General features: G+C 49.5%; 11 protein-coding genes across 11 annotated transcripts; 5 read left to right on the top strand and 6 right to left on the bottom strand.

Moving 5' to 3' along the window:
• The first annotated feature begins 48 nt into the window (after positions 1–48).
• Positions 49–2,761, top strand: BC939DRAFT_495198 (uncharacterized protein). The gene is made up of 5 exons (XM_051559632.1): positions 49–463; positions 670–770; positions 1,066–1,180; positions 1,299–1,440; positions 1,589–2,761. Exons 1-5 carry the CDS (start codon positions 270–272, stop codon positions 2,597–2,599), a joined length of 1,563 nt encoding a protein of 520 aa, XP_051409410.1. The 5' UTR covers positions 49–269; the 3' UTR covers positions 2,600–2,761.
• A 155-nt stretch (positions 2,762–2,916) lies between these two features.
• Positions 2,917–3,855, top strand: BC939DRAFT_460012 (uncharacterized protein). Its single transcript, XM_051556811.1, has 2 exons — positions 2,917–3,194; positions 3,270–3,855. Exons 1-2 carry the CDS (start codon positions 3,034–3,036, stop codon positions 3,655–3,657), a joined length of 549 nt encoding a protein of 182 aa, XP_051409409.1. The 5' UTR covers positions 2,917–3,033; the 3' UTR covers positions 3,658–3,855.
• A 520-nt stretch (positions 3,856–4,375) lies between these two features.
• Positions 4,376–5,766, bottom strand: BC939DRAFT_460008 (uncharacterized protein). Its single transcript, XM_051556810.1, has 2 exons — positions 4,933–5,766; positions 4,376–4,821 (listed from the first exon to the last, which is right to left on the bottom strand). Exons 1-2 carry the CDS (start codon positions 5,357–5,359, stop codon positions 4,403–4,405), a joined length of 846 nt encoding a protein of 281 aa, XP_051409408.1. The 5' UTR covers positions 5,360–5,766; the 3' UTR covers positions 4,376–4,402.
• A 477-nt stretch (positions 5,767–6,243) lies between these two features.
• On the bottom strand, positions 6,244–8,503 carry BC939DRAFT_505687 (Rad9-domain-containing protein; the record flags this gene model as incomplete). The annotated part of the gene is made up of 10 exons (XM_051560696.1): positions 6,244–6,282; positions 6,375–6,671; positions 6,759–6,845; positions 6,982–7,024; positions 7,145–7,209; positions 7,330–7,439; positions 7,572–7,778; positions 7,899–8,028; positions 8,126–8,349; positions 8,470–8,503. The coding sequence occupies 10 exons, from the start codon at positions 8,501–8,503 to the stop codon at positions 6,244–6,246; spliced, it is 1,236 nt and encodes a 411-aa protein (XP_051409407.1).
• A 124-nt stretch (positions 8,504–8,627) lies between these two features.
• Positions 8,628–11,016, bottom strand: BC939DRAFT_262463 (uncharacterized protein). Its single transcript, XM_051551073.1, has 5 exons — positions 10,856–11,016; positions 10,241–10,747; positions 10,005–10,145; positions 8,914–9,884; positions 8,628–8,816 (listed from the first exon to the last, which is right to left on the bottom strand). The coding sequence occupies exons 1-4, from the start codon at positions 10,977–10,979 to the stop codon at positions 9,088–9,090; spliced, it is 1,569 nt and encodes a 522-aa protein (XP_051409406.1). The 5' UTR covers positions 10,980–11,016; the 3' UTR covers positions 8,628–8,816; positions 8,914–9,087.
• A 129-nt stretch (positions 11,017–11,145) lies between these two features.
• BC939DRAFT_495194 (uncharacterized protein) lies at positions 11,146–13,358 on the bottom strand (the record flags this gene model as incomplete). Its single annotated transcript, XM_051559631.1, has 1 exon — positions 11,146–13,358. The coding sequence occupies one exon, from the start codon at positions 13,356–13,358 to the stop codon at positions 11,160–11,162; it is 2,199 nt and encodes a 732-aa protein (XP_051409405.1). The 3' UTR covers positions 11,146–11,159.
• Positions 13,359–13,479: 121 nt separating this feature from the next.
• On the bottom strand, positions 13,480–16,164 carry BC939DRAFT_459995 (Creatinase/aminopeptidase). The gene is made up of 6 exons (XM_051556809.1): positions 15,911–16,164; positions 15,768–15,795; positions 15,460–15,669; positions 15,314–15,365; positions 14,435–15,140; positions 13,480–14,341 (listed from the first exon to the last, which is right to left on the bottom strand). Exons 1-6 carry the CDS (start codon positions 16,144–16,146, stop codon positions 13,597–13,599), a joined length of 1,977 nt encoding a protein of 658 aa, XP_051409404.1. The 5' UTR covers positions 16,147–16,164; the 3' UTR covers positions 13,480–13,596.
• Positions 16,165–18,107, top strand: BC939DRAFT_459993 (Alpha/Beta hydrolase protein). Its single transcript, XM_051556808.1, has 5 exons — positions 16,165–16,613; positions 16,704–16,712; positions 16,823–17,047; positions 17,132–17,535; positions 17,632–18,107. The coding sequence occupies exons 1-5, from the start codon at positions 16,363–16,365 to the stop codon at positions 17,790–17,792; spliced, it is 1,050 nt and encodes a 349-aa protein (XP_051409403.1). The 5' UTR covers positions 16,165–16,362; the 3' UTR covers positions 17,793–18,107.
• Positions 18,108–18,254: 147 nt separating this feature from the next.
• On the top strand, positions 18,255–20,130 carry BC939DRAFT_459990 (P-loop containing nucleoside triphosphate hydrolase protein). The gene is made up of 5 exons (XM_051556807.1): positions 18,255–18,581; positions 18,885–18,992; positions 19,443–19,595; positions 19,690–19,772; positions 19,868–20,130. Exons 1-5 carry the CDS (start codon positions 18,441–18,443, stop codon positions 20,037–20,039), a joined length of 657 nt encoding a protein of 218 aa, XP_051409402.1. The 5' UTR covers positions 18,255–18,440; the 3' UTR covers positions 20,040–20,130.
• Positions 20,131–20,214: 84 nt separating this feature from the next.
• On the bottom strand, positions 20,215–21,066 carry BC939DRAFT_505681 (putative N6-adenine methyltransferase-domain-containing protein; the record flags this gene model as incomplete). The annotated part of the gene is made up of 2 exons (XM_051560695.1): positions 20,215–20,622; positions 20,740–21,066. The coding sequence occupies 2 exons, from the start codon at positions 21,064–21,066 to the stop codon at positions 20,215–20,217; spliced, it is 735 nt and encodes a 244-aa protein (XP_051409401.1).
• Positions 21,067–21,244: 178 nt separating this feature from the next.
• Positions 21,245–23,538, top strand: BC939DRAFT_459985 (tRNA methyl transferase-domain-containing protein). The gene is made up of 5 exons (XM_051556806.1): positions 21,245–22,683; positions 22,783–22,839; positions 22,945–23,108; positions 23,218–23,333; positions 23,423–23,538. The coding sequence occupies exons 1-5, from the start codon at positions 21,266–21,268 to the stop codon at positions 23,510–23,512; spliced, it is 1,845 nt and encodes a 614-aa protein (XP_051409400.1). The 5' UTR covers positions 21,245–21,265; the 3' UTR covers positions 23,513–23,538.
• Positions 23,539–23,582: the final 44 nt, after the last annotated feature.

Genomic DNA, 23,582 nt, shown 5'->3' with positions numbered 1-23,582 from the left:
TTTTTTTTTTTTTTTTCCTACGCTCGGCTTGACCTCGCGAGCCCTTTTAGACTATATATATGCTGACTCTCCATTTCCCTCCATTTCTCTCCATTCCATTCCCTCATTCAACTTCAATCTCATCACTTTGACTCTCCCCTCCCTCTTTCACTCTCTGACTTGAGTAGCATATAGCAAAGCACAGACATACATCAAATCCAACCATCTACTTGAATTAATTTAAAACATATCCTATCAATTTTCAATTGACAACCGCATCGCTATAAACCATGGCGGCTAGGCCTACTACTTCTTCTGCTGCAACTGCCTCTGTGCCTTCCTCTGCCATGGTCAACATCGTGGTCTCAGTGGAGGGCGGCAAGACCCTCAGTGTGAGAACTGCGCCTACAACGGCCCTTCGACATGTCCTGGATGCTGTCTGCAGTCAACAGACCCTTGCAGAACGTGAGACCTATGCACTGAAGTACGCAGTCCTGTGTTTATTCCACCTGAAAAACGGTTTTTTTCCGGTCGTACAAAAAAAATAATCGTGAACATGACCAAGACAAACAAAACAGTGCATCTTTTGTGATGCACTGCCATTGCTCTCAAAGCGCGAAAAAAAAAGAGATTCACAACAGCAAATCGGTTTTTGCTGACCCCTCTTTTTTTTTGGTTCGCGTTTTCTAGGAGCGGAGCAATGATCGTTGACCTCTCCCTGACAGTCCAGGACGCGAGAATCACGTCCGGATCAAAACTAAATCTTGTTAAGGTCTACAGGAACCGAAAAGGTACAATTTTTTTTCTTCTTTTTTTTATTGTTATTCAAAGCAAACTAATGGACTATTCAAGGGTCTGAGGTGCGCGCGCCTTGTCATTAGTTTAGTCAACAGAGAAGTGCGCTTAGTCCCTCCTTGGTTATGTCCTCCTGCAAACCTTATTTTTATTTTGCTGATCATGATTCTCTCGTTCAATGATCTATCCCTCTCCTTCTCGGCCCATCTCGCCGCATCTCGCTGCCTTTCTAATTTTCATTCCAACTTCTCTATCTCTCTCCTTCGCCTCCTTCAAAACATCTAACTGAAGCAGCAACGATCAAGGCAACCCTCCTGCTCGAAGACGGAAATGGAGCGATTCAAGACTTTGACTCCACGGCCACGCTCTGGGATGCCTTGCTGGGGTTTGAACGAGCCTCCAATTGGTACTGCAACCAAACATCCTCTCTTCTATGTTGTTGCTGTTAGGCGACTTTGTTATTTATTTTATTATATTGACACTGAGTGCCGTTGATCTCCTTTTGCTGCATTCATCCTCTCCAGGTCACTAAATCTGACAAGACGCACAGGAACACAGCCCCTGTCGGCCAAGAACATCCTCACCATCCATCGGCGACTCTCCAAAAAGGGAAGGGCCGCCGGAAAAGTTTACATGCTGCCTGTCGTTACCATACTCGAGCAAGAGGTTAGTAAAAACACGCGTTTCTGATCTGTTGCTTCTTAGTGCCTAAACTTCAACCGTTAGCATGAAGCCTAAAATAACCAAACAATCAAACAAAAAAAATCTCGCTCACCTTCGGGGCTCCTCCCTGCCTTCTTTTTCTTCGTGATAGTACAATTCAATCCAAGGTCTCAAATCTATAACGCTCGCACAAGCCGGGGCTGGAGCCCAAAGCCTCATCCTCCGGGTCACCATGCGCCATACCAACCACTCTATTGACCAATACCTCCCAGAAATCGATCTTTCGCTCTCTGCATCCCTCGCCTCCATCCCCGCCTCATCCTTGAACCCATCTGCTCCTCCGCAAGGCCCGTCATCTTCCTCTGATCCCCGTCGCCTCCGCCGATTACTATCCCGCTCCGCCGCTGCTCCGACGCCTCCCACGTCGAGCCCTGGTCTCGGACTCACTCATCTCGAAAACACACCTATCACAGTCCCTTCGATCGGTGGCAGACGGGGCTCTGTCCAGAACGAATACCGAGATGGCCATCATGGTGGCCCATCCGGAGGGGCAAACAATGACGGCAACGGTGCCGGTGCCGGTGCCGGTGCCGGCGGTGGAGAGGAACCACGTCAGACGCCCTCTCAGGATATCAGTTCTGCGATGGTCGAGGCTACACATGAGATCCGACAGTTACGCGAGCAGCAAACTCAAGAGGCCATGACAGATCGCGTCAAGCGCCTGTCGAAAAGCTCGGAGAGCAATGCAGATAAAGACCGGTTCGTCCGCAGCATGAGTTTTTATCAGCCGATGGCGCCCATGCCTGGACAGGGGGTTGGAGGTGTTGAGGACACTGGGATGGCTTCTATTCCTCTCTCCCGCCTTTCTACTACTTCTCCATCACAGTTGCAGTCTGAGCCGCAGGTAGTGCCCGATTCGGTCAATTCAAGGGACCGAGATAATCTGGTGCTACAGATTGCGCAGAGGGTGAGCATGCAGTTGAGGGAGGCCCAGCAGCGAGGGGACTCGGTTGCGGATTATCACTCGTTAATTGCGCAGGAGATCGTAAAGGAGCAGAAGGCGGGTGTATTGCCGATCTCTCCTGCGGACGGTCGCAAGAGATCCGTCCAAGAGATTGGTTCAGAGGGCCATGCTCAACTGGTGGCGAGAACGTCCTCTTGAGGTCCCCCGCTATGAAGCTGTTATTTTTTTTTTGTTTTATTTTGCTATGGTAACATAATACAATACAGTCGAAACTCGTTTTTAGGCCGGGGTTTCTAATGCGATAAAAACCTGTTCAGTTTGCAGATTAAAGAGGTTATCTGGCATGAATTTCTTCAGCTGGCAAACACTGAAAATAGTGTCAACGCACACGCACACATCTTCACCCTGAGCCCCATTCAAAGGTGAAATACACAAGGATAGGAAAGTTCCTACCGGGAACTTTTTCTGATTGGTCAGATTTGTTACACTAGATCTTTCAAAAGTTCCTGAAAATGTTGACCATGCACGTCGCACTATGCATGCATCCATCACTAGAAAAAAAAAAACATGAAAAAGAGGCGTCTCTTCTTTCTTTTTTTCTCACCTACCCACCATTCTTAACACCTCGCACGATGCCAAAATACACTGCTAAGCAACATCTCATTAACAAGTATGAGAGAGAGTTTACCGATGCTGCTATCGCTATCGTGCAGACCCCGAAGGAGAGGAGGCTTGTTCGATTACGAATGCTAGAAGCAACTGTCGAGATTTTGAAGTTCCTTCATGGGAATAGGTAAGAACACAAGCTACTCTCTCGATTACAATGTGTGTGTGATGATAGAAGACAATGGTTTTTACGCCATTAAAGATATGTACACCCTAGAACTCAGGTACCGTCATCTACGGACTTAAGGGATCGCGTCCTCAACGCATACAATGATGTCAGATTCAAGGGCATCATGCGTCTCACCAAAGACCAGTTCCAGAGGATCGCATTGATACTCAGCAGAAGCGGCCACTTCAAACGTGGAGGCGAACATGTGCCCTTGGAGGACATCATTATTCAGTTGAAGGTTGCGCTCCTCCGCCTTGGTTCGGAAGGGATCTCCGTTCTGATGACAGCATGGGTTACAGATGTCAGTGTCGGCTTAGTTACAGCGTATACATGGAGATGTATCAATGCACTGGACGAGCTATTTCAGCGCTGTCGTGTGGCCAGACAATGCGCGCAAGGCTGTAATCAAGGACTGGTATAAACGCGAGCACGGCTTTGCTGAATGCATTGGTGCTGTCGACGGTGTCCCTTTCCCTCTTGCCGTGGGTCCGTCGTGGGAGACTAACGCATGGATAACAAGAAAGTGCGACTACGCCATGGGAGCCACTGCTGTTTGCGACCATTTGGGACGATTTATTTACTTTGCAACTGGCTACGTCGGATCAACCCATGATGCCCTGGCTTACAAGCGAACCCAGCTATATACCCAACCGGACAACTACTTTGACGGTCAAGAGTACATACTAGCCGATGCTGCGTACGCTTTGACAAGCACGGTTATACCAAGATACAGGAACGCCGTGGGAGATCGGGCACAATTTAACACCCTTCATGGAGCCGCTCGCGTCAAAGTCGAGCACGGTTTTGGGATGCTCAAGATGAAGTTCAAGTCTCTTCAAAAACTACCCATCCTCATCAAAAGCGCAGATGTCGACAAGACCACGAAGTGGATTTGCGCCTGTGTCGTCTTGCACAATTTCGTGCGCGAAGATGCAACCCAGGAGATTGTGGAAGACGATGTAATTCAAGCCGTCCGCCAGGCAGCTGCAGACAGAGAGAACGAGGATTTGAGGCAGAATTGGGAGGGGGATATTGAAGCAGAGCACGAAGATCGGGATGCGGCCAGGAGGAAGAGAGATGGGCTGAAGGCATTTGTTTTGAGAAATAAGAACAAAACCAACTGATACTGCCGCAGACACTGAACGTTCTAACGTTCTAATAAACGTTTATTGCTGTTTACTTTCCTCTTTTTTCGGTTGCGTTTCTTTTATCACTTGCGCAACCCTCAGTTCAAGTTCCCTCTTTGTAGCTGCAAGGTCGCACTTGATTTTCTCGTTTTCCTTACAATGATCCAGCTGTATCTTGACAAGTTGATCCTTGAGCTCACGATTCTCCCGCTTATATTCGTCTAGTTCCTCCTTAAGTTCATGAAAGCGTTGCTGGATCCATGAGTCAACTTGAGAGGTCGAAGAGGAACTGCCGGCGCTACCATGGGTTCGACACATCTCTTTGATTTCTTGCAGTCGATTTGAAAGAATATCGATACTATTCGCCTTTGAAGTTCTCGATTTCGCTTTGGAGGACCTTGCGGATGAATTGGTCGCAACACTGGCCTCCCTTGCGTTCTGCCTTGTAGCTCTCCTTTCTATTTTGTTCAGCGTGTCCATTAATTGAACTGGAATGTAATCCTGGGATGATTCCGACAGCCTCGGTGTGTAAAGAAAGAAAGAAAGGAAAAAGGACCCAACCCACTTACCATCTTCAGGCGCATCGTCAGCATCGTCGTCATTGTCGAGATCGGAGGCGAAGAAGCTTTCCTCAGGAGCAGGAGCAGGCACGGATTGCTTAAGAGGAAGAGGATTCTTGACAACGCTAGACGCATACACTAGATACAATCGGTCATAGGGCGGGCAAATCTCGCGTATTCGTTCCAGCAATCCTTTGGAGCCGTCATGGCCTTCGCCTGTCGAGGCTGCCAAGGTGTGAGCGTCTTTGTATTTCTTTTCGATGCCTCTGATATTGCTTCTGACCTCATCAGACTTCCACTCTGTCCCGCACTGCTGGTTGACAAGCAGAGCCACCTCTCGGTAAATATCGCAGAGTTTGGTGCCAGAGACTCTCCCTACATTCCTTAGTCGGGCATCGTTTTCCGGATCTGTCACCCAATCCAGCAAAGCATCCATTCCGGGTTTTTTCCAAAAGTCGTTTTTGCGAGTATTGGAAACGGTTGTTCGCGCCTTCTTTTGAGAGTGTGTTGAAATGTCGTGATAGGAGCGTTTTGACGTTGGTTGACACCATTGTGAGTACAATCCTGAGAGATTTCATCGATTCTTCGTTTCATTAAGACTGCCGTTGACATTGTTGATAATGGGACGTGATGAGTAGAGAGTGGAGACTGTAGAGAATGTAACATCTAGGAAGGCTGAATCGTGGGGCGGTAGGGTGTTGTTTGTATGTAGGGCTGCCACGATTGGCTAATTCGGAGGAAGGGACGAAAGAACGCTCAGAAAGTGGAGGAGACGCGAGTTGATGGCGAGGGTAGTTGTTCATTATGGATGGGTGAGGGCGAGGAGGAACGAGAAGGAAAAATAGGGAGCGAGTAGAAGTTTCCAACAAAAAATGAGGAAACTTGGATTATTTCTATTGGCCAAACTCACAGTTTTCCGGGAAATTTCCAAAAAAAAAAAAGGACCCCTTGAATGCGGCTCTGACTGATAGAAAATGCCCTCCAGCCAATAGAATCGCTGGAATTCTTAGCGATCTCACTTTGGACGAAAAGAAGGAACGAAAATGAGAGAGAGAAGACTTTGTCCCCCCGCGTAATGAAACTTGTACGACCGTGCGCACGAGCCAGCGTAAGGGGAGCTTTTGCCAGGTGCAGACGAGCAACCATGCTCTGTGTCCTTTGCCCCACTCGTCTATTCCACATGAATTGCTGCTTTACAGCGAGGACATGGAGTCCTTCATCCCCACAATCTTTTTTCCCATGCTCTTTATTACGTTATAGGAGACAAAAAAAAAAGCACAGCGTCATTCTTTCTATCTTATCATGTCTTTCCCGCCTAGTTCAGTCATCCTCATCGAAACTGAACCTAGCTCTCTTGGACTGACACAAAATTCGTAAAATAAACAAGAACTTCAGGTCAATAACCATCGTTCAGACCATCATCACGATCAACTAACCCATACCCAACTCACCTTTCGCTTATTCGTCCGCGGCAAGAAACCCTCTTCGATCTCAAGCACATTCTCGTCGACCGCCGCCGACAAAGTAGGAGCATTGTTCATATCGAGTGTGCCAGGGTTAGCAGGAGAAGGATCCACAACATTCCTGCCCACATTGTCTGCTACTGCTGGTGCGGCCTCCTCCATTTCCAGATCATCCAACGCTCCAGTCCAGTCCTCATCATCGTCCAAAAAGAGTGCATTCTCTGGTTGAGTGAGATCCAGATCCGGATGTGAATTCTTACGCGAGGCGTTTGCTGCGGTCGAAGACTTTTTTTTTTTTTACAAAAGAAGAGATGGTCAGATATCGCTCGCTGAATTTTTCAAAAGTACAAAACCAACAGTCCCTGGACTCACCTTAATACCCTCCATCTTTATAGCCTGCTCGCTCGAAGGGAGACCTTGTAGGTCGTTGTTATCGATAACCGTCGCCAGTGCAAAATTCTAAAAAAAAAAAGTAAAAAGGGGGGCCATGTGGACATGTAAGAAGATAGTTCAGTCATTTATTTGTCTGAACGGCCAGTGGATGTTCCTTGCCCGCAGTCAATGGTTCCCAAGAAAGAAAAATAAAGCTCCTTACCGCGCTCACAATGTTCTCTGCTTCGACTGCCAAAAGAAAAGGTCTACAAACAATGATATCAAGAAAAAATAAGAATTAATTTCAGACTACTGCATATCAACCATTGTCCACATATACCATTACCCTCTTTCTTGTTCTCTCTCTTTCTTTCTCTCTTTCTTACCGACACCGAGCATCAAAATATCCTTCCAAGGGTAGGCGAAGAGTGACAGCAAATGCAATGATTGCCTAGCATAGAGGAGTATATCGGAGATGAAGAACAACGAAGAGCACCAGATATTAAATCTTTATAAAGCAGTTACCATATCCACGCTCTCATGAGGTCCACATCTAGCATATTCCACGCACCTTGAATTCCTTCATCGAGAATGTAAGCTCAATACCATCCTGCAGCTTATACAGCTCCATTGCGCTCCTGCTTATCGGTACGACTGTTGTGCCAATCTTTTTTGATCCGCCTATATATCGATCCACACAAGGCCCCATAAAGTCCGAAAACTCGTCAGTAAACGTCAAATTACTCAGTCTTCAAAAAAAACAAAAAAAAACATCCTTTTTAAAGAATGAATTAAGAGTACACAAATCTGTACTTTCATCACTCGACGCGGTCTTGAATGTGATTCCATCCTGAGTACACTTCATCGAAATTTCCTCCGCCTTAGAAGAGAAATGATCCGTGAACCCGATTAGCGCCACAGCTGGGAGTTTCCACGAACTGGGACAGGCCTCGATCGAATCAAGCACATGCAAGGGTTCCGGACATGATTCGTATAGCAGCTTGTGGATCTTGATGAAGCCTGATGTGTCGCGATTGAAAATAAACGATATTAGCTGTAGGCCTTTTTTTCCTGTAATATATCATTGTGCTGCTTGCTGCAAGTCGAGATGGAATGCCAAGAGGGAATGCTGAATCGTACCGTATTTGAAAATGATCTCCACTGTGAGTCGACAGGACTCTCCTACGCCCTCCGCAGCGTTCATGAAAAGGCATACCTTTTCGACCTTTTGCTCTACATTGCCTCGTATCCTGCATGCTGAGACCAGGGCCTATGGCATTAATGCGAGCTCGAAACAAATTAACCAACCTCATCGTATAGGACTGAACACTAGTGCAAAACCTTCCACAAGGACTCATATTCTATACCTTGGCCAAAACAGAGCATCGGAGATATGGTCCCTGCTCATCATGTCTTATTGCTTCAGCAGACGTGTCCAGATGGTAGCTCTCAAAGAACGTGCGCGTAAATGTGAAATTGGCGAATGCTGAGCGGGTGATATTCAGGGTCGAGAGGGTGAAGCGGTCCGGCCGGGCTTCTACAATGATGTCGTCTCCAATCTTGTCCAGGCAGGACAGTACAGCCTGGAAGCCTACCCATCCATTGGTTTATCGCGCAGGGGGATATTATGTAGCGAGGTCAGAAACTCATGCAACGTTTGAAGGTCGATTCAGCTTGTCGAGATTCCGTGTCGCGCGTTGTCCTATAGTACCTTTGACAGAAAGTGATGGAATGATGGCTCTCATGAGCGGGTGTGAAGGATGAAGTTGAGCAAATGAAGCATGTCCAACGTCGAGTGCTGGGTGTCCTTTTGTAGGTCTTTTTTCTTTTTCGACGACGCCTTTTGCCACCGCTTGAACTCAAAATGAGTTGCCACCAAATGGGAAATCTTTATTTTGTCGGGTGCCTGCTTCGCCTTAGTGCTTAGGCACCAATGTCCAATAGCATCATGTTGGGCAACGCCGCTTCGGAAGCCAACGAACCCTTGCCACTAGTCAATCCAGACGGTGTTCTTGGCCGAGATGCCTTGCTATAGACTCGCTTGATATAGCCAGCAAGCTAGATGGGACAGCCCAGACAAACGCAGTTAGTGTTGAGTGAAGCAAAGAATACAAGACTCTCGTGCCTTGTTTAAAAGTACCGCAGTCATTCTTACATGCGCCGATAGGACTTGGACGGACCGTTGGGGAGCACCTTCGCACAAAGGGCCCGTCAGGGTTTCCGAAAGCCTAGGCAGCGCAGAACAACTCAGCAGATCCGATTCGATCTCCGGATGAGCGAGTAGAGCATCCAACACGAACAAATGTCTCTATTCACACGAAGATGTCTATTAACAAGATTTCAGATCGCCCATGACAAGATCAAACGGACTCAAGAGAGAGAAACAACATACCAGCCGTCGCTCCCAGTCCTCTCGTTCAATCCAGTCAGTCATATCTCGTACGAGCCCCGTCATCATTGATACGCTCTGGCCAGCACTCGAAGGAACAGACTCGTCAAGATGCTCTACCGACGATTCTACCCTTTCCCGCCTCAATCCCTCAGCAACAACATCGCAGATTTCTTTCGCAGTTCCCCAAAATAAGAGCAACCCATCATCCTCAGAAGTGCCTTCCTGCGGTATCTTTGGGACCTCAGTTCCCAATAAATCTCTCGCCAGCGATCCATTATCTTTTGTTCGTAAAGAGCTTAGCAATTTCGACCGCACCAAACTTGTTTGAATATGTTGAGCCAATCCATATACACTTTCCGCCGTCGCATTCCTGAACCGTACTCCTCGAGTTCCCGTCACGCGCGCAACAGGAAACACACGGCTTGTTGTATGATTCCCACCAAAGCTGATGTCTCCTGAATTCTCAGCCACAGCCTTCTTCTCTCCCCACCCGCCAGCAACCATGCCCTGGATCCTTGTCGTCCGCTTGAACGGGTTGGTACCCATGAGCGTGATGGCCCCGTCCCTGGTCCGTCCGTGAGTGTTTGATCCGTCTTCGCGCATACTGTATTCGCCCACAAACAGCTTCTGTCGTCGTTGTTCCTGTTGTCGATATGCGGCACGCATAGCTATCGGCGGTGGAGGTGCTGCCATATCCTGTAGCCTATCAACCAGGCGTGTCATTAACGTCGGTTCTAAATGATATGTAATAATCGTAATAGGGTTTAGTTCCTGTCGAGAACAAGATGCTTGTGAATGTGAAGGCGTGCAAAAAAAAAAAAAAAAAAAAAAAAAAAAAAAGGAGGGCGAGATACCTTTGTTCACATCATCCATTTCAAAGGCTGGGTTACCAAACCCTGGTAATGGTGGCGGGGCCCTCTCCATCACCGCCTTCTTACTCCTGGAGACACGTTTCTGGGACGCATGGTCGTGGTCGCTATCAGAATCATCGTATTCTATTAAAAAAAAAAAATCACAACAATATGAACAACTACATCAATTACATCTCAAATAGTGGAAAATACTCCGTATCGACCAGATATCCACTTACCAGGATTGCCGAACCCCCGCAGATCCTGTGTACTCTGCTTCAACACCGCAACCTCCTTCTCCGTAAAGCTCTCCAATTCCTCTGGTTCGTCCAATTCCTGCACGGGATTCGAATGCATGTACTCGATCAAGTCCTCGGCCACAGACCTGACATCTTGGTTGAACCGGTCTCCGTGAGTATCATCCCACTGTCCCCGATATCCAACCATCTCTGCCAAGGGACCCTTGCCCCGTCTCGCCAAATTCGTCCGGAATTCGACTGAACCGCTTTGAGCGAGCTGTCGGAGGATCTTGAGGGCTTTGAGTAGTACATGTGGTGATGATGCGTAGGTCAGAGATGTTCCTGAAGGACCAGCTGCGCCGGCACCCGTGTTAATGCTGTTGCTGCTACTGCTGTTGCCGACGACGAAGGATTGGCTGTTGGACGAGGCCAAACTACCGGAGGGGGTGATGATCTTGAGAAGCTGGGACAACACCACGGAGCTGGTTGCCGGAGACTGGGTCAGACCTTGTGCATTATTGAGCGAACAAAGCAAGAGTAAAGAGTCAGTCGTTTCCAGTAAATAAAATAGATAAATAAAGAGTGAAGCTGCGCACAGGTTCTTCTCTAGCTTACGTGCTATCTCCGGGAAAAGGTAGCCTGGTGTGGGCTTGGGGTCATTCGAGAGGGCCTTGGCGATGAGAGCATGGGCCTTGATGGTGTTGATGGTCGATCGAGTAGTTTCGGTGAATTGGTTCATGGTGCGGTGAGCGAAATGTCTATGGGTGCGTGGGGACAGCACTCCTAGGGCGGGAGATGTGGGCTGAATAGTGGCGTAAACGCGTCGGGGGAGGGAAACTTTATTTCAAAATATGTGGACTACAGTAACAGGACAGGGCAGGACAGGACACGCGTCAAAGAACGTGGGATTTTTGATGTTTTAGGGCAAAGTAGCATTTTGAGGCGATTGGGTTTGTCCCTGCTGTTGTACCTCTGGCTGTGTTTGTGTGGGTGCTAGTGTCTGCATCCACGTCTGTGTCTGTGTTTGAGTCTGAATCTGCGTGGTCTGAGCTGCCGGTTTTGAGGACGACTTCGTGGCTCCAGTACTAGTAAACGAGGTTGGTGTGGAAGTGATACGGGCGTTGGGAGCCAGAGCCGCCGTAGGTTGGTTCGTAACAGCACCTGTTCGTGTCACGGCATGTCCTTCCCCGATACTATGACTTGGCTGCATTTCAGCTCCACCATCAAGGATCCCGTTGTTGACGCTGCCCGTAGCACCCAAATGTCCCGCCTTTTTGCTCAGCAGCAAGACAGGGACGACGATTGTCACTGCCAGGAAGAGCAGCACACACAGACAATTTCTCCAGTGCTTATGTACCATGGCTTTAAATCGTCTCCTTCGACCCTTCAATAATGCCTCGATCCGCTTTGGATGCTCGAGTGACTCTGTGAATGAATCTGGTCCGTAGACGCCCTCGCTTACTAGCCTTTGCGGACGCAGCAAACGGTCATCTCGCACGTTAGCTCTTGCGTCAGATGTTTTGCCCGACGTCCGAGAAGGTGCTCGATCAATGCTAACAAGGGGGTCACGCGAGCTGGTCCCTGGAATCGAAACACGATCATAGCTCGAGCCCTTCGTTGAGTTGGGAGCCCTGGCAGGCGAAATAGCCACCCATCGTTGCAGCCGCTTGTATCGACCTTGCGAAGGGTCGTGGTCAACGCAACCATCGCGTCCAGTGCTTGACCCTGAACCGTATTCGTCTTCGTGAGCTACTGCCCAAATGTGCTCGCGATGTCGACTCAGAAAATCGGCACTACTGCCCAGTGCTTGGTGTTCACCTGTGCCCGCCCCCACCGAAGTATGGGATTCCATTATGAGACTGTGTCGAGTAGGCGAGGTCTTGACGTTCTCGATGCCATAGAAGGGCACATTGTAGATGACATGTTGTTGCGTACGTATCGCACGTCGGACACCAAGAATATGACCAGGTTCAACTGGTGGACATATCCGATGACCGGGGGAGCATTGTAACGACAGTATTTCGGATGCTCCAGCTGATAGAATTGACTGCGTGATGGCTCGTCTTTGTGCTAAGACTCCCAGAGGGTATTGAGCACCACTATCCGTTGCTCCGCGGAAGGAAACAGGGCTCCACCGAGGGGGGAAAGGATACGTCTGAGTTGCTGATATGTGTCGAAAATATGTTGAAGAGTAACGATGCCACGGTGAGTGGTTGTGGTGGGACACATCATATTTCGAATTGGAGAGCGACGCGTAAATTGGGCGTTGCGTAGATACTCCATGGACTATAGCGTGCCCCTGAGGCCGTGCGCTCGGAGATGAAGGCGCATAATGGACGCGCGGGGATATGTTGGACAAGGGATCCGAGGGCCCAATCGGTGCGATGACGATGTCATTATTGGACATGCAGACCTGCTCTGCATCGTTGTGGATCGTAATGGCACGGTCTCCACACCCTTCATGTCTGTCATGGATATCTGTAGCGTAATCAGCGGACGAATGCCTTGGTAAAGGCCCTTGATGTGACAACGAGGAGGAGCCGCTCCCTTCAATGGACGGTGATGATCGGTGTACAGAGGTATTGGGGGATGTGCTGACTTGAAGTCCAGTCCCAGTAAACTGCGATGGTTCTATAGAAGGCACGGCTGAGGATAGAAGATGCTCTGGAGGAGACGGATTGTGCTCAAGGGAGCAGTCGTCGTCATCTTCTTCGCAGGATGATAACGATGGAGTTGGATTCCCAAACGTGGGCTGAAGAGGAGCGACTGCTGCACGGCTAAAGGGGTACGGATTTCCAACCAGTCCTGGCCCATTGACACCACTACCATCATCAGGGGAACCTGAGGATCGACTGCTGTCCAAGGAAAATGTTGGTTGGAATGTCTTGGAGTATTCAAGCTCGCAGGACGTGAATTCTGCGGTATCACATTCACGTATGAAGTATAGGTTGGACGGTGGATATTCATGTAGAAGTTGGCTAGGATCGTGACCTTTCATGATATTTGGAGGCCACAGAGCGTAGAAGGAGTGAATGAAGGGTGTCAAGGTAAAAGAGGTGGACAAAGAAAATGGAGAAGAGAAAGGAACCACAGCATGAAAGTGAGAAGAGAGAGACATTATTTTAAACTCGCGTACCGCAAAATGGAAAACCAGAACCAATGCTCTTTCATTGCCGATGGCTTGATATGATGGCCGGCTTCAGGCTGATTATGATCAAGAGTCGGCACAATACTCTTCACTCCACAATCAGCACCGCGAAATTGCTGTCTTTTCGCCATTTTTTTATATATATATATATATATTATATACAACAAAGATTGGACGCTGCTGATGTTCTACGGTGCTTTACCCCTTTTTAGATCGAGACAGCCTCGCGCTGCAACCACTTGAGACCAGGGCTACCTGGGGCCAGGAAAGACGAAACCTTCGCCAGACACTCTGCGTGGTAAGCGTTGATCCAGTCGACCTCATTGTGCGTCAACAAGGATCGTTCGATCATCTTGATCTGTATAGGTACCAGGGTAACGTGCTCAAAGCCATAATAGTTGCGTCCACCAAAGTTGTTGGGGGTGTCTGCCTTGCGGACCAACATCACGTTCTCGATACGGATACCGAACTCGCCGTCCTCGTAGTAGCCGGGCTCGTTGGTCAAGGTCATTCCAGGAACCAAGGGAATATCGTTGTAGGCGATGCGGGTGCCGCATCCATGGGGACCCTCATGAACGTTCAAGAAAGCGCCGACACCGTGACCGGTTCCGTGGCGGAAGTCAAGACCATCGGCCCAAAGAGCGCGACGAGCCAAAATATCCAGGAGATATCCAGAGGTTCCATCGGGGAAGACAGCAGAGTCGATGGCGATGTGTCCCTGGAGAACACGGGTGAAGCAGCGCTTCTCGTGGGCGTTGGGGGTTTTGAAGTGGAGGGTGCGAGTAACATCAGTCGTCCCATCAATGTACTGTCCGCCAGAGTCGCAGAGGTAGACAAGGTCGGGATTGATGCGTGCAGCCTTGGGCTTCTCAGGCTTGTAATGGATGATGGCTCCGTTGGGACCAGTCGACGAGATGGTATCGAAAGAAAGACCAACGAATCCAGCCTGTTCACTATGTGATTTAAGCGCGGCAAAGAAGAGAATGAGTACATAGTCTCCGCAAAATGTTGGTGCAAAAATTCGGTGTAATTTTGGTCACACGTACGCTCTGAACTTCTCCAAACGCTCAGCACCATCGGCCTCATCCACTTCCACGCCATTTGCGAGCTGCTCCTCAAGCCAGGCAAAGTAGTTGATGAGGGCGGCAGAGTCGCGCAAGTGGCACTGACGCATGCCCTCGCACTCGGTCTCGTTCTTGATGGCCTTGGCATCTGTGACGGGGGAGCGGGCCTCGACGGTGTTCTCCTTCCCGAGGGCAACAGCCATGGCTAGGTTGGTGCGGCTTCCGAGAAGGATCTTCTTGTTGTTGGCCTTCAAAGACGAGGACATGGCACGGAGATCGTCAAAGATGGTCTCGTAAGGCTTGATGGCGACCTCGGATCCGAGATGGTCTTTGACTTCCTGCGAGACGGACTTTTCCTGCAGATACAAGCTGGTATAGTCAGGAGTGACGATGGCATAGGAAAAGAAGACGGGGTTGCAGTGGACATCTGATCCACGCAGATTGAACAACCAGGCAATCTCGTCAAGACCAGAGACAACGAAGCCTGCAACGCTCTTCTTCTCGAGATTCTTGCGCAGCTGCTCGATCTTCTCGGCGTGTGTACGGCCGGTGGACTTGGTGGAGAGGATCATCAACTTGCTGGCGGGGCGAGCAGGGCGGTCCTCCCAGATCAAATCAACCAAGTTGGCAGTGGGGACCAAGGAAGAGCCGACCTTGGCGAGATCAACCTCCAGTTTGCTGGCATCAGCTATACGAAGAAAGAGAGAGTACGATGTCGGAATGTCAATCGAGACAGCTCGGCTCATGAAGTTTTGCAAGCTCCGCAAGGACGAAACGATGGTTCCAGCCTAGATGTAATGATGCCATCCGCAACCACGACCGGCTACAATAGTCACAGGATAAATATTTCATGGAACTTACTGGCAGTAAAAACGAGAGGGTCGATACCAATTCGGGAACCAGCAGGGAGGTTCTAAAGGAGAGAAACAGACGACCCGTTGGTCAGTCTTTTGATACTGCCTTCTTGCCGGACAGATCGGTGAGTTGGGGTACACTGTTGAATATACCTTGACAAGATACTCTTGCCAGGTGGGGACCTCTGGCAAACCCGACTTCATCAAGGTCCAGTTCGAATCCAATTGCTGGGAAGCCTGCAAGAAGTAACGACCATCGGTAAAAAGGGCAGCACTCTCCAGCGAGACAACAGCCAATCCTGCAGAGCCGGTGAATCCAGAGATATAGCCGCGGCGCTCATCGCATTCGGCAACGTACTCGCTCTATATCGAGGAGCATCAGAATGGTTAGTATTGGATACTCGACAGAGCGAAGAGACTTGAGTCAGTAGAACGCGAGAAAGTTGGGATTGACACCATACCTGATGAGCATCCTCGGACGGGATAACACTATGATGAAAGAGACATTGCCGTTGAGAAGATAGTGGCGCGACGAGCGTGAGAAAAATGAGGAAACAGCCCTTTCGGATGCTGACAGCTTTTCGACTTGAGAGGAAGCACCTACAAGGCGGTAACGTTGTGTTCGGGACTCTGCATAAGCTCGCGCAGCTTCTGGACGCGAGCGGTGGTGTTGGTTGCGGTGGACATTGTGTTGGGGGGATGGGGAGGAGGGATCGGCTGGATGGGGGAGGAGGAGAGAGACGAATGTATAAAAAGAGAGAAGGGGATGGAAGAGAAAGCGCAGGCGAGGTGAGATAAGGTTCGGGGTGTTGTGCTGATGGGAAACTGAGCCAAGGCCATCGACTCCCCAAATGGAAAGCACCGCACCGTGTCCCCCTCTCCACGCCCCCTCCAGCGCCCTCTCGCCCCCTTCAAAGCCCACGGCGCTCTCGTCGCATCCAACATCCAACCGACGATAGCAATCGGGGTCAGAGCAGTGGGGATGGCAAGATCGATCTCTATCTCGGATATGTCCCACGGAGCTGGCCTGGTCCAGGCACAACGAGGACATGGCGTATGGATTGCATACTGCTCATACCTCCCATGCCGCCCTGCCACCAGTATTGTTACCCTTTTACCCCCAGTCAACTGAAGAAAATGGCCACCAAAGCTATCACCGCCACAGAGGAACGCTCCTTCGAGCTCCAAAGCGGCATTGTCCTCGCTGCAAAGCACTGGAGGACTGCCGGTGCTCCTGTCCAAGCGAGACCCAGCCGACGCTTCCTGGCATTCCATGGCCATCTCGACAATGCAAACTCATTCGACATGTATGCCATCCCTTTTTCTCTCTCTTTCTCAATGGGATGAGTTGTGTGCGAGCTTTCTATTAACATCTTTGTATATTATTTCTCTCATAGGCTGGCACCGTAAGTGCTTCACTAACAGTTGAAGCTGCTGCAATGCCTATTGTATTCAGCGGACCAGCATGAGATGCAGAGAGTCTGCTTCCTTGACCCTAATTAATTGCCACCGATAGCTTGATGATCCATCAATTAGGTCCTGAACCGGTCGAAATCGTGGCCTTGGACCTTGCAGGGCACGGTATATCGTCCCATCGCCAGACCGGGGATTATAGTTTCTGGCGATATGTGGAAGATGTAGACCAGGTGTCTGAGCAATTGGGCTGGGAAAAGCACTCCGTCATAGGGCACTCAATGGGCGGAGCCATTTCCGCACTCTACGCTGGACTCTTTGAATTCAGGTACACGTCCTCAAGCTATTCGAATGGCTTCGATATGAAGCACTGCATCGACGTAATAACATGGCTGCTTGAATCGACCTTTAGAGTGGTACTCTGCATCCTGCTAGATAATTTCGGACCATTCACTCTTCTGGTAGAAGACCAGCCTCAACATCTGTTGGAATATATCCAGGAGAAGAAGAACTTGGTCAACAAACGACTTCCTTTCCACCCGACTATTGAATCTGCATGCAACGCGAGAAGTAAAGGCGGTGTGTTGCTTCACCCCGATCCTGCCAAGCTTCTGGTATCAAGAGGACTGCGACGTGTCGAGAGAACAGATGAACATGGAAATACGGCGCAAGGATGGACCTGGAGCACGGATCGATTGTTGACCATCCGGATTCCCCAGTCAATATCGAATGAGTATGTACGCGCTTTCATGAGCCGCATTACGTGTCCGGTCTTGGGTGTGCTGGCCTCAGAGGGTCTAATGACTATGAAGACGAGTAAGCGGATCGTACCTGATACTACCTACCTATTTTATTGAACAATTGGCAGTTGTACGACAATACTCAAACGTGTTTGTTACATACATTTATTAGCCGTTGATGAAAGGGTGGGATGGCTACAGAAGGCCAACGTTACGGTCAAGGGAATCCCAGGGTCACACTCGGTTCATATGGAGGATGCACCGTTGGTTGCGAAGCAGGTTTGCGGCTGGATTCTCGCACAGGATGTTGACAGACCGGCTGCAGGTCTTTAAGCGTGTCCTAGACATGAGGATATTTAGACCACATAAACAAGCCTCAGCTCAAGACTTTACCACGAGGGCGTGCTTCCCTTATCTCTATGGGAGCATATCAAATGGAGGGATGCACCTCAGTTGAGCAATGCTTGTCATGTGGTAGCCGATTAGCACCGTTCTGGAACGGGCAATAAGGAGCGACCACCAAGGCGTAGGCAGGTGTCTTGTCTTCCCGAGAATAGGCGCTCCTGCGTTGTACCAGTAGCAGTAATAGTAGCAGCAGTGCCAGTAGTGGTAATAGTAGTAGTAATAGCAGTAGTAGCAGTGTCCGCAGTGTCCGCAGCAGAGGCAACTGCCCTGCAGCACCGTTGTATTTGAGTTGCACCGCGTGCCTCCTGTGCCTCCAACTCCGCGTGCGTCTGCACCCAAAAAGGAAGGAGCGTCGCGCGGCAATCCCCTCCGCTGCTGCCGATAAGAACACCGCGACTCCACTCTCGTCGCCTTCCCTTTCTCTCCATTCACCTCCCCTCACACTCCCTCAAACCACCTGCAATCACTCCAGCATCTCTCTCTTTCTCTCGCCCGCACCCTCGCCGACCATCTCTTTCTCGAAACAGCTCCTCATCCCTCCTTCTCATCCATACCCCTCTCCTCCCCCAGGCACCAATGTACGAAGACACCCCCTACCCAACCGACATTCGAGAGTACCTCTACAAGATCCTGGTCATCGGCGACCTCAGCACCGGCAAGACCTCCATCATCAAACGCTATGTCCACAATATATTCTCCATGAACTACAAGTCCACGGTAAGTCCCCAAGGCCGCGGCTGCTCTCCTTCGCCTGTGTTTTGTGTGCTCGAATCTCACTGTTCCTTTCTCAACTTGAATTCTCCGTCCATGTCTCTGGACCCCTCGATTGGTATATACCACACGACGCACAATAACTATCACAATGGAATCATTGGGCACATGGAAACATACGGATCCGATGATAACCTCCCTCTGCCATTGTGGACCATACCTCATATTTGACTCACGGACTTACGGATGGACTTGCACTTGCAATCGCAATCCATACTGCGTATTGTGTATATGGCCTCCCCTCGGCAGATTGGAGTTGACTTTGCCCTCAAGGTCATTCAGTGGTCACCCGACACCGTCATCAGGATGCAGCTCTGGGATATTGCTGGCCAAGAAAAGTTCTCTGGATTGACTAGGGTAAGCACCGTTTTCTGTAAAGTACAAATTGGGAAAGGGCTGTGTTTCAGCAGGGTGGGACAGAGAGGACTCGGGACCATGTTACCCCATTTGTACCATCGCGATTAGCCATGCCGAGCAAATGAACTTGGACACCCTCGTCTCTGCCAAGGGACCGCTTCGCGGGTGCATTACCGATATGTTTGCGTTCCAGCATGGGTCCCCGGCATGGTGTCCTTAGTGATCTTGCCCTTTTTTGGCTGTCATTGTCATTGTTATCGGAAAGAGCACTTATCATGTCCAACCTGAACATGTGTCTGCTCACCACTATGGCATTTGCCGCGAAAAAAAAAGGGGGAAGGGCACAAGAGCGCAAGAATACAAAGGGGAAAGAGTATATTATGTCATGTTGAACGGTACCTCGGGAAGTAGCTCTGACTTATACTCGTGCCCTGTCTTTGACCTCCATAGGTATATTATAAGGAAGCAGTTGCCGCATTGGTGGTCTACGATGTCACTCGCCCAAAAACATTCGAAGCAGTGCCCAAGTGGAAGTCAGATCTGGACACGAAGGTCTCGCTGCCCGGCGGAGAGCCGATCCCTGTCGTGCTTCTTGCCAACAAGGTAGCGTGGCTATAAGGGTCGAGGATGCTTCTTTCATCTTAATATGCGAAAAAAAAAATCATCTAATGACAATCTATCTATGGACTTTTTACAGATCGATTTGCAGGAAGAAGGCTCGGCTAGTCTCGACGAAGAAGAGATGGACAGATTTTGTGAAGAGAATGGGATCCTCAAATGGTAATCTACGACCCGGGACGCATCGCCATTTTGAATCTTTCCCAGAACACCAGAAACCCTAATGTCTATTTTTTTCTCTCTATATCACATTCTAGGTTTGGAACATCGGCCAAGGACAACAGCAACATTGATGATGCAGCCCGGTTTCTGCTGGAGGAGATCATGAACCGGGAGGTCGAACACGCAAATCAACAGGCTCAGGATGCAGCAGCGATGGCAGGCAGGATCCAATTGAACCAGCCAAGTGCAAAGGAAGGATGCTGCTGATAAATTAAACAAGGATACATTATGGCAAAACGCTCAGTATTGCTTCCCTCCGATCTTGCCAAACAACCTTTTATACTTCTTCCTGTGTACAATAGTTCGTAATAAAATCCACCGCTTAACTGCAAAAGTAAAGAACCAATGATCTTCATGAATTGGCTGTTGTCTTTAATCTTCTTCATGGCTGTTCAGATCCCTCCTGCTCCTTCAATGGAAACTGTTCAGACTTGTAATTGACATAACACCTAAAGTCATTGGAAAGTCCGTTCTGATGTCCAGGAAGGAAGGTTGTTAATTCGAGGCCGTCCTGCTTTGCGATCGGTAACATAACCGCACCGGTGCACAGGACAACCTTTCCGCCCTTTTTCAACAGGAGCCTCACGGTCTCGAGAGTTTTTGTTAAGCATTCCTCGCTCAGAAAGGGTGGATCCACCACGATCATATCGATGGATCCTTTGAGTTCTTCTGAGAGACGGAACTCGAGGGGTTTGGAGTAATCGTAGTGGATGAATTGTCTGCCGTAAACGTCGAAGCGAGTGTCGTACTCGAACAAGAACAGGTTGTTGGTGTTGGGTGGGTTCATTGACTGGAAAAATTGATCCAGCAAAAGTAAATGAAACAACGTCAGCTATCTTCAGAGGTTCTTCGGCAATCCTTTTGTCGTCTTGGGAGTATCGTAGCAAAGAGCGATCCAGAGCATTACCATGAGTTTGACATAGGCCGTAGGGGAGCTGATACAGCACACCACGCTGTTGGCGTCCGTTTGGTCCAGAATCTCGCGCGCCAACTTTTCCGAGGTCGCATCATCGTACCAAAATTGACTGAGCTGCCAATCTTCTCTGAAAAAATCCATGGTCACCGCGGGTAGTTCCTTGGACTCAGTGTCGTTCTCCTGGGCTTGGTCGAAGCGTTCCTCAGCTTGCTGACGGAGTTTCTCGAACCGCTCTTGTTGGTCCTGCTGCTCCTGCATGACTTGCTGAAGAGCCCTGAGAGTCTCTGGTGAGAGTTCGAGGTCCGAGTCGGAATCCATGGTTTAGTCGTGTTGTTGGTGAGGATGAGAGCAAAGAAATGGGATTCGTTTCTGTCGGTGCAACCATTGAGGAGGATTGTTTACGGGAAGGTGACTGCTTGAAGATGCCTCCCAACCGAATCGCCCAAAAGGAAACGGAAAGCTGCTGGGAGGGAATGATCTTCAGGAACACCACCGACGATCCCCAACGATCTTCAGGATGTCAAATCTTAACTCGGGCACAAGGGCAGCAAGGAGGACTGCCCATTTTTTAATGACCTTCCGACAGTTCATCAACCTGCGATGTCCTGCTCACTCCCGACCCAGGAACTTGCACCTTACTCCAGGAACAGCATCCTCACATAAACACCATGCGATCTCCTCTCTCGTTCAATCATATCGCAACTACCGCTCTCGTCAACGACCAGCTTCAATTCCCTCAAGCCTTTTCTGTAGTCAGGAATACACCTCTGCTGCTGCTACATCCGCACAACTACCATTATTTTACAATCCACCTTTGACCCACAACACAAACAATGCCTCCCCTGACGACGCTCCAGCTCCGAAAGAGCGCGTCCTCCTCTTGATGTCCGGCGGCGTCGATTCCTCCATGTGCGCATACATTCTCCACAACCAGGGCTACGACGTCACAGGACTTTACATGCACAACTGGAACCACGACGAAGAAACCCAAGACGAAGTTGAGTCCGAGTCCAGATCATTACGCCAACAACCTTCCGGTAGCGAGCACGACACCCTTTACCTAACCGAGTCCACCCCTCCTTCGAATCCCACGACCTCCCCAGCAATGACAATAACTTCACTAAGCACGCGGTCCCCGAGGACGGCAAGAACCCGTCCAAAGGTCTGCACCTCTGATCGCGACTGGGCCGACGTGCAAGCCGTCTGTGCCCAGATCGGCATCCCGGCGCGTCGGCTCGACTTCTCTCGACAGTACTGGAATCAGGTGTTTGAGGTCATGCTCGCAGAGTACGAGCGTGGACGAACCCCGAACCCGGATATCACCTGTAACCGTGAGATCAAGTTCGGAGAACTGATCGAATGGTGTCATCGGAACGGTGGCCTTGGTAAAGATCGACATCGTCACCTCTGTGACCAGGACAAGAGCCAGGACAGGGGTAGAACTAGCAACAAAGATGCGAATGCAAACAATTTGTCAGCACAGGATACGAATCCGATGACGATGTTACAGGGATGGGATTATCTGGCTACGGGACATTACGCCCGTGTCGAACGCGATTCTCTCACGGGCCAGGCAAAGCTCCTCCGCGCGCTTGACAGCAACAAAGACCAAACTTATTACCTTTCGACCCTTTCAGAAGAAGTCCTCCGACATGTACTTTTCCCCCTGGCCCAATACGACAAACCGACCATCAAGAAAATGGCCCTGACCACCGGAGCAGCTCAACTCAAGAACGCGGCCGTGAAGAAGGAGAGCATGGGAATTTGTTTTGTCGGACAGCGGAAGCGTTTCGGAGAGTTTTTAGAAGAGTACCTGGAGACGAGACGGGGCCCCGTTAGAGTCAATGGACTGGAGGGGCCGATAATTGGAGAGCATAAAGGCTTGGTCAGATATACAGTCGGCCAGGCCTCTGGCGTTACGCATGGGTGCCAGAAGTAAGGGAATAACGGAGTTGAGGGAGAAGACAATGTGGAATGCTGAGGTCTGTATGAAAGAACTTTTTACCAACACTCAATTGTCTATAATATCAATAGATGGGTTGTGCTCAGGACGGACCTGCCATCCAACACCCTGATTGTTGTTGAGGGAACGTAAGTTTAAAACAATAAGGACACTTTCTAGTGTGTTTTTTACCTACTCTTGGCATTGTGGGAGGGCCCACCTGTTAACCAGACTCTACATTTATCACCTTATAGACAAAACCCAAGGCTTTTTTCACCAGGACTAATTGCAGAATCATGGCATTGGATTGCTGGTCAACCACCCCAGAGACTGCTACAGTCTACAGTCGGAGAATCCGACTCGCCATCATCGGACGAATATCCCTTCACAGCACAGATCCGACACCGACAAGCACCTCGTAAGTTGCGCACTGTGAACTCTCTTCAAACACCGCGTCGTCTTCGTGTGTATTAGCAGACAAAGATGTCTGATATCGACCTTGTTACTCTTCGTTCTCAATTCGCTAGAACCATGCAAAATCGAGCCCATCTTGGACACTGCGGGCAGGGTGTCAGATGCCGTGTCTGCACAGCTATTCAGGGTGCACTTTAAGGATCTTCAAAGAGCCATAGCTCCTGGCCAGGTAAAGACTCGCCCATGGCTTTTTTTTTCCTCTGGTTATCAACATATGAGTCTATACACTAACATTGTCTTTTGTACAAACATGTCTAGCAAATCGTGCTTTACGATCAGGATGAGTGCCTCGGTGGAGCTGTGATCCAGTCTGGTCTTCCGTCTCCATTCGATTCTTTGAAGCAATAAAGCTCGGGCAATCGTATATGAACGGTCAATATATTCATTTTCTTTAATATATATATATATATGTATGCTG

The sequence above is a fragment of the Gamsiella multidivaricata genome, assembly GCF_025024155.1.
Source record: "Gamsiella multidivaricata strain RSA 2152 chromosome Unknown BC939scaffold_60, whole genome shotgun sequence".
NCBI classification, from domain to species: Eukaryota; Fungi; Mortierellomycota; class Mortierellomycetes; order Mortierellales; family Mortierellaceae; genus Gamsiella; species Gamsiella multidivaricata.
The sequence above is the reverse complement of the archived record's forward strand: the minus strand, read 5'-3'. Positions and strand labels throughout refer to the sequence as shown.